This window comes from Rhincodon typus, chromosome 34, assembly GCF_021869965.1.
Source record: "Rhincodon typus isolate 14 chromosome 34, sRhiTyp1.1, whole genome shotgun sequence".
In the NCBI taxonomy this organism is placed as follows: Eukaryota; Metazoa; Chordata; class Chondrichthyes; order Orectolobiformes; family Rhincodontidae; genus Rhincodon; species Rhincodon typus.
The window spans coordinates 15,256,244-15,264,983 of record NC_063365.1 but is presented as its reverse complement, the minus strand read 5'-3'; the positions used below and the strand labels follow the sequence as shown (position 1 = coordinate 15,264,983).

General features: G+C 39.7%; 1 protein-coding gene across 1 annotated transcript in view; it reads left to right on the top strand.

Annotated features, from left to right (window-relative positions):
- The window catches only part of LOC109921085 (apoptosis inducing factor mitochondria associated 2), a 23,615-nt gene extending 15,472 nt beyond the window's left edge, over positions 1-8,143 (top strand). The window contains exons 8-9 of the mRNA XM_020521136.2: positions 3,976-4,176; positions 7,695-8,143. Of these exons, the coding sequence (XP_020376725.1) occupies positions 3,976-4,176; positions 7,695-7,849 (356 nt within the window). The 3' untranslated portion in view covers positions 7,850-8,143. The remainder of the gene's footprint in view (positions 1-3,975; positions 4,177-7,694) is intronic.
- Positions 8,144-8,740: the final 597 nt, after the last annotated feature.

Sequence of the window (8,740 nt, the reverse complement as noted above, 5' to 3'; positions counted from 1 at the left end):
ATGCTGCTTGGCCTGCTGTGTTCATCCAGCTCTACACCTTGTTATCTCTGGATATCAAAGAACTTAGACAATCAACAATGTCAGCTGATGTGAGTACAGATCTGTAGATAGGCATTGACCAGCCAGAAAACAGCTTTTTTAGCTGATTAAAATCTCAGTTCCTGCAACTTCAATTTGAAACAAAAAGATAGTCAAAGATTTCTAGCAGCGTAGTTACAAGCCTCTCATGAAGGAAAATTCAACTTAAATGCACTTAAAAATGGGTTTTCCGTGCTATGAAGGCTTACCTGTATTGAGCAGTCAATCAATTGGCCCATTTTCTTTCTTCAAATCGGCACCAAAATGAAATGAAGCCTGTGATGTCATCAGTCCTTATTTGGCATAAACACCACCTAGAAGCAGAAATCTGCTACTGCAAGCCTACATTTCTTTATAGAAACAATTTTAAAAGAATTAAGCCCTGTTAAGGAGCAGCAATGAGAAAAATAAAGAAAAACAGAAGCCAGCTCTGAAAAATGTACAGCACACCATCAATGCATGGAAGGAATGAGGAAGATCATGATGATTGTTCAGTCATGTTGAATGACAACAATTGGCAGCAAGATAACAGAGCTATCAAACATGTGCAACGGAGAACAACTCCTACCACTCCAGATTGGTATACAAGCACCAGTTTAGGATAAATTGTCAAACCTCAAGTGTTTCATTGGATCTAAATTGTAAACTCTGTTTTTTTACTTGTTTTTTATAATTATCAAAGTGATAATACATCCCTATATACAACCATGTCTTTCTGTTAGGGATTTTTAACAAAAAAAACTTTTGGGGAAAGGGGATATTGTGTTATGGCTCACCTTCCATATATTCATACACTTTGAGACATGCTCATCACTATCGTGTAACCTGAGGGTATAAAGATCATGGACTCCATCTTGATTCTGGTCACTTGAAGCTTGTGATGCTGAATGAAGTATATTACAGCATTCTTTGTAATTGATTAGCCCAATGTTAGTACAGACCCTGTTGTGCCTGTGAATTTAATATTTGTATATATTATTGGTGAGCTGTAGTAAATGTCTGTTGGATCTCTCTGTACCACATTATGTGTCCCAGTTTCTTATTTTGAGGGATATTGTGAGCATTGCCACATTAAGTAAAGGTACCCTGCTGGAAACAAAACACACCAGATATTGACAGTTATAATGTAGTCTGGCAAGCCAGGTGCTAGAAGATTATTTACTTTGCACCATGTTCCATTTGTTTTGTTGAGATGATGGGTTAACAAACCAATTTCAGTCAGCCTCTATCTGCACCCAAAATAAAGGACATAATATGTAGTATGTCACACGAGAATTGTAATGGAGATGGAACTATAACAAACTATGGAGAAATTAATTGCAGTCTTTACGAAATGTAAACCTATTTCATTAATTAAGGAGGAAAATCAACTAGGAAATAAGTTAAAAGTGGAAATGGGAGTCAAGGCAGGAAGAGAAGCGTAGATTAAAAATAGCATTAAATGAGGCATCTCGGTATCCAAATGAAGATTCTGTTTAGACCCAGAGCTCTGGAAATAAAGCACATTTGAAAAATTTTAAACCTTTATTTCTTAAAATGGATGATGCTGTCAAGGCATGGGATCGATGAATTAATCTTTTTCTGCCAGATCATCAAAATTTGTAAAACAATGCATCAGCATTAACAACTGTCATAACTTAAATTTACTTCTTAATACTGAATGTTGAAATAATCACAGACTGGTTTACCTAGCAGATTGGACCACAAACAATTAATGGTTAATTACCTAAATGAATAATAGAGGCAGTTGAGGGTAACATTAGAATCTTGCACTCGCTAAATGACTGAGCATCGAGCTATGATTAGCTCATTTCCTGCAAATTGTAACTTCTTAGATGGCAAACAAGCTAACAACATGGCATTGTTAGTCTATTTTTGGTGTGCTCAACTTGTGGCACACATGCCACCCACTGCTGGGGTCTAAGCATTTCATACAGCTTGATTTACACTCTCTACTGGGGGAGTGATAGGCTGCCAATTTCATGCTAATTTTTCTTTCCCAAACGTTTGGCATTGATCAACCTTTTGCAATCTTGATTTAAATGCAAAATATTTGGTGTGTAATAACGCTGGTGGAAATTTTGGAGTGTAAAGCTCATGTATTATTTTCTTGAGCTAAAAGGGCCTGAGTCACACTGTCAGGGTTGGGGGCTGAAGGAGAGAGAAAGGGATGAGAAAGGCTCAGTGTGCTCCACAAGAGGCGACCCACGGGTTAATGTTAGTTAAACCTAACTCAAATTGGGGCTGCTTTTTTTTTCCTCTCTAGTCTGTTTAATGAAAAAGGCAAAAAGTGGCTTTATTTTTAAGCTTTGCTGCTTAGGGCTTTTTAATGGTCATTTGTCTTAATTACTCATCTCAGTTGTCAATTTATTGCTTTTGAATTTTTTTTAGTTCACTTTTACCATTGCTATAACCCTTGCCTATCTTAAATTTGCTGACTAGCCCCTTGAATAAAATGTAAATGTGCCCCTCCCTGCCCTGCCCTCATGTAAAGGTTAGACAACCTTGTGTTTGTGGGCTGCTGGTTCACAATGTTGTCAGAACTTGTACGATCTTTCCCTAATGGGTGGTAACATGGAGTTGATTTTCTTCCACCCCTGGGGAAAACCATGTCTGGGATGTGTAGTTGAACATGGAGTTATCTGTTCCACATTGATGCAGCTGGAGCAGTGGATATATCTTGCACGTTCACTCGCATAGCTCCTTGATCATTAAACAACATGTACAATTAAGCAACATCAACTTTGTAACTAGCTAATTATTGACATGCAACCAGTCCAGTGTATATATTGTCTTCTTGTGAAGTTAGCCTTCTAAATCTGACGAGTAAAATTTACTGTGGGAGAAGACATTGGAGGGTTCTCCTGAGTAAAGAGAATCTACTGATGTGCCTCCATTGTGACGTAACATTCGAGCAAAAATCCTTTCTGTGCAGTTGACCAATCTGGGTTATGTGTATGTCAGAAGCATTCACTTTTATTTTAAAGATTCACTCAATTTTATTCATCACACAAAATTTTTGAAGATGTCAGTGAGGCACAGCTGCCTAGACTAGTCAGGTGCCACGTTTATAGCTCCCTAAGCTTTCAGCCTTTTAACTATGGGTCTGTTACAAGACCAAACAGTGAGGCATAAAAATATCGTACTTTAAGTTACTGGCTTAAGAATAGCTTCTTAATGTTGACTGCCTTATCACTGGTAAGAAGTGCTGTGTTTAAATAATGGGCGGCACGGTGGCTCAGTGGTTAGCAATGCTGCCTCACAGCGCCAGGGACCCGGGTTCGATTCCATCCTCGGGCAACTGCGCAAACTCCACACAGACATTCTCCCCGTGTCTACGTGGGTTTCCTCCAGGTGCTCCAGTTTCCTCCCACAGTCCAAAGATGTGCAGGTTAGGTAGATTGGCCATGCTAAATCACCCGTAGTGTTCAGGGACATGTAGATTAGGGGGATAGTTCTGGGTCGGATGCTGTTTGTGTCGGTGTGGACTTGTTGGGCCAAAGGGCCTGTTTTCACACTGTAGGGATTCTATGAAATGATCTAAATAGTTCTGCATTCCCAGTATTCAAGTCGCCTGCTGCCTCCATGTTGTGTGGATTCCTTTAAGTTAAAATTTTGTTATCAGTATTTATGGAAATATGCAACGTTTAGCTGCAGTCTGTACTAAAATTATTCTCAAAAATGAATCTGTTAACACCATTCCTTGGTTATGAGAAACTTCAAAATAATCCTTGATTTCATATTTAGTCTGGAGAGTTGTAATCGCTTGAAAAATGGTCTTACTGTTGAATCTTCTGGTTCAGCTGAGACTTAACTATGTCACTGACTCCTAAAATAAAGTGTGATCTGTGCATCTTTCAGAAATTGAAATGTAATTTTGATGTTCTGCTTCTACAGAAGATTGCCTTGCTGAGGATGGTGCATTATTGGTCAACCCACATTTGCAAGTCATTGGGATGGAAAATGTTTATGCAATAGGAGATTGTGCAGATGTGAAGGAACCTAAAATGGCTTACCATGCTGGACTCCATGGAGTGGTCGCTGCAGATAATATTATCAACAGTCTTGGCAAAAAGTGTCTGAAAGATTACAAACCAGGTAGAGGTTCTGCAGATGGTTTTAGCAAATTACATTGTCATTGCCTTTTGAAATGATCAATGTGATATTGGAGCATGTTTTTAATTTTTTTTGATTCAATATTCTTTCTTTTTCCTGCTCTCTTCACCCTTCTGCCCTCATTCCAGTCACCTATGGAAACACACCAGCTAAAATGAATTTGAAGTGAGGTGGATGTTTATATGCCTTAGTAAGCTAGCATTTGGAAGTAGTTTCCTCCAATTAAAGAGGTCCATGCCCATTGGAATGATGATGTGAAAGTATGGGGGCTTGTTGCAATTGAAGCAGTAATGCACAATGCTTTTATTTTGGCATATGTGGGAATGTATCAGTTCACTACAAAAAGCTGTCACTTACAAGTAAGACTCCATTCATTTGATGCTGTACAATAACTAAAGTTCAGCCCTTTTGTATATTTCTGCACTGTCAACTCAAGAATACACTGTCTATGATACAGTATGACATAGGGAAGAGTGAAACACTCAGTGATGGAACTAGTGTCTAACTACCTGTGTTTTATTTTCTTTTTGTTCGTTCAAGGGATGTGAATGTTGCTGGTGGACAGCATTTATTGCCCATCTCTGGTCACCTTCAAAGGTGGTGGTGAGCTGCTGTCTTGAACTGATGAAGTCCTCGTGTGGAAGGGGCAACCACAATGCTGTTTGGAAGGGAGGTCCAAAAATTTGATCTAGTGACAGTAGAAGAGCGGTGATATAGTTTCATGTTAGGATGGTGTGTGACATAGAGGGGACCTTGCAGCTAGTGGTGTGCCTATGTATCTGTTGTCCTTGTTCTTCGAGGTGATAGAGGTTGAGTTTGAAAGTTGCTGGGAGTGAGTTACTGCTGAGTTAATGCAGTGTATCTTATGGTACACACCAGTGTCACTGGGGAAGGAATGAATGTTGAAGGTGTTGGATGAGATGCCACTCAAATGGGCTATGTCCTGGATGATGTCAAGCTTCTCATTTATTTGTTGGAGCTGCACCCATCCAAGCAAGTGGACAGTATTTCATCATACTCCTGACTTGTGCCTTGTAGATTGTGGATAGGCTTTGGGGAGACAGGAGGTGACTATATGATCTGAAATTGAAATAACATAGGTTCTTGATTAGTAAGGGGATCAACGGTTATGAGAAAAGACAAGAGAATAGAGAAAAGGATAGAGAAAGACATCAGCCATGATTGAAAGGTGAAAAAGATTCAAAAGGCTGAATGGCCTAATTCTCCTCCTATATCTGATGGCCTTGCATGGTATTCTTTAATATTTGGCATGAAAGTTTGGAATAGGTTGTGGTGGTAATGAGTGCAGAGTGCAAAGCTTGTATTCTAACTTTGTAGGTATTATTCCAAATGGCCCTTTTTTCTGCCTTATTTCATCCTGGTGCCTGAGTTATGCAGCTATGAATGTACACTACATAATCATGCATTCTTGAGAATAAAGTACAGGTGACTCGCAGAACACCAAGGCAGTACACTATTATGTAGTGGAATGGGATTCTGCACTGGATCAGTGTTTCTAATCTTCCCAGGTGATACTAAATGCAGCCAAGGCTTTCTGAAGATAAGTGAATGATATCTGTAACAATTCATTGTTTCTACTTTTGTGAATTTGGTTTTACTGTCATGTGTATCTTACAGTAAGAATGCAGTGAAAAGCTTTCATTTGTTTGCCATGATTTGGCCCCATTTTGAATAATTTAAGAAGGAGGGGAGAGAAAGATGTAGCTTAAACAGAGTCCATCGGTCCTGAGCTAGCTCATCACCATCAACAATGCCTCTGCCGCCACCCCTCCACCACCTTGCCGCCGTTCACATCGGACCCAACCGGTGTGGAAGTCGCCAATCCTCAGGTCCTATCTTTTGCCACAGGGTTGATACTCCTCTGTCACACCGGACCAACGAATGTTGGAGTCACGTATATCACTGCTGGGCCCACTTCACTGTTGATGTGATGCCCTTCCATCACCACTTTGCCACGCCAGCACCTGACCCAATCAATGACTAAGTCACCGATCCTCAGACGGCCGCTTGGCCAACTCGCCGAAGTCACCTCCATTGTAGCAGTCACCGATTTCCAATGCCACTTCCTGGGCTCACCCCAAAAAGGTAAAGACTTGATTGAAGTCCCCACTGACCCCACTCGGGGTCCCTGTGCTGGGCCCACTCGAGGTCCGTACTAAGCTCTTGCTGCTGCCGATGCCGTCCAAGCTCAGGATAGAAAGATAAATAAAGTTTTAGAGAGAAAAAAGGAAATGAAAAGCAGTCAGAGTGGATGAGCTTCGACTTAGGAACCCTGCTCCGCCATCTTGTTCAGTATTTCCACAAGGTCAGATGCAAGCTGTCATTAGAGGCTTAAGAAGGTCTTGTGTTTTGATGTGGAATGAGTCAGCTTTATCCTAATTCCTTAATCCAGCAACTCCTGAAATCACATTCATCAACTCAGTCATACCATGATGGCTGTATAAGCTGAATTATAGCTATTTTTAGAGAACTACTACACAGAAATCCATGATAAAACATAATATGTGTCGTAGAAGTGATGCTGAAATTGGGAGAAAACAGTGAACAGAATATGTATCCGTTACTGCTTCAAGTGCATTGAATATGGTCTCAGAAGTTTATATTGACTTTGGCTTGGCCGTAAAAGCAACATTAAGGATAGAAGTATACCACCCAGAAAATAGCACAAAATTGTAGTAATGGTTTCTGCAAATTTGTATTACTTGGTTACTTTGGATAATTCTTTCTAACATTGGCTCCCATTGAATGCATCAAGTGCTAGCTGGTGCTGAATAATTGCAGGTGAGTTTGCATAGTCTGGGCTAAAATCCAAGTTGTGCGAATATTAAGATTTTTACTGATCTGAAGTCTATCATTAGTTGCCCTTTTTATTTACTAAATCAGACCTTTCAGCAACATTCTCAAGATGGTTCTGATGGTATCAATATAGCTAACCTATTGCTGCAGAATGTACATAGAAAGTGCTCTGTCCCTACACACAAGAATATTGCCCAGTTTAGTAGGATGTCTGGGATGCTGGGTGAATAGGTCATGGTAACTGCATACATCAGTTATTGCACTTCTCTCTAGCTTCTGGAGAAGGCATGCTTGTTCACAGTACTGATCTAAGTTTCAGATGCTGTATATAGACAGGTTTAATCAACCTGTTCAGACATGTTATGACACAATTCCAGGACGGAGGCTTGAACCTGTACCTCCTGGCCACAAGAGTCTTCATAGATTATCAACCAGGATGGGATTCAAACTCTCACATGCAGAGTACAATGGATTAGCAGTTCATCACTTTAAATTCCCAGCCACCTCATCAGTGTGTACTCTGTGCGTAATGAGTTTGTTGGAGTAGCTATGGGCTAGTTAATACATTTACAACATGTAACTTTTGTTTCTTTTTGCTGTAAATCTGTCTGGTTTCTCCTGCATGCTTTAGGACAAAGAGATAACTTGAAACTGTTTGTGAATGGTATTTCTTGTCTCCCTAGGTTCTCTGACTATGCTGTTGTCAATGGGTCGGAATGATGGAATTGGCCAGCTTTTTGGCTGGCATGTTGGAAAATTCATTGTTGTTATGGTTAAAAGTAGAGATCTACTAGTTTGGAAAAGCTGGAGAGAAATGGGCCAAACAAAACCCAGCTGACTGCGGAGTGCCTGACTGTTGTCTTTCTGTCATTCTGGAATGTGCCTTTATCGGCTTCTTTTAATGCATATTTAATCCTTTCGAATAAAAATTTATGATCCTGCATCTTTATAAATAATTTGCAAGTAGAAATGATAGAACCTGAACAGATATACAGTAGTCAACCATAACATGATTAAAAAAAATCAAATAGATGATTTATACGGGTGCAGAAAAAACAGCAGTGATCCCATTTCTGTTCACTGATGCTTGTAAAACTTAATCACTCCTAACAATAAATAGATTTTTCAAGCACTGCTTTCGCTTAATATTTGCTTATCAAAATGTTTATAATAAAGTACTTTTCTTCCCTGCTATGTAATGACCTACATTGCATTTGCATCTGTAGGATACCAGTTTACACGAGCCAAGAACTGTCTGTCTTTTGAGTAGGGAATGAATGTCTATCCAAATCTAAAACTGGTGAGGAGGTGACATTTACTTCAGCAGAATTATTCTGGTTGAACTTTCTCAGCTGGTCAAATTGTACATGGACCTGGAAGGCCTACGTTTAAATCTCAGTGCTGAGTTCATTGATTCCAGCAGAATATTTGTTGAAATACTTTAATTGGCCTCAACAACTCTTAGTCAGATACATTCCTCTGCTACTATCTAGGACCTCTGCTGGAAAAGCAAAGTACTGGGATGGCATCTGAAGACCAGGTTGGATTTGGTTTGTTTCTTTCATTTACCCCTGGTTCTTATCTCCTTTATCTTTTCCTGTTTACGGTCCTATATGATCAGTGTCCCTGGGACTGAGATATAAGAAGGAAGTCTCAATTGTCTTCTCACCAACATGTCCCAACATCTTTAATGAATTCCTCTGAATTAATGTTTGAAAGCCCAGAAATG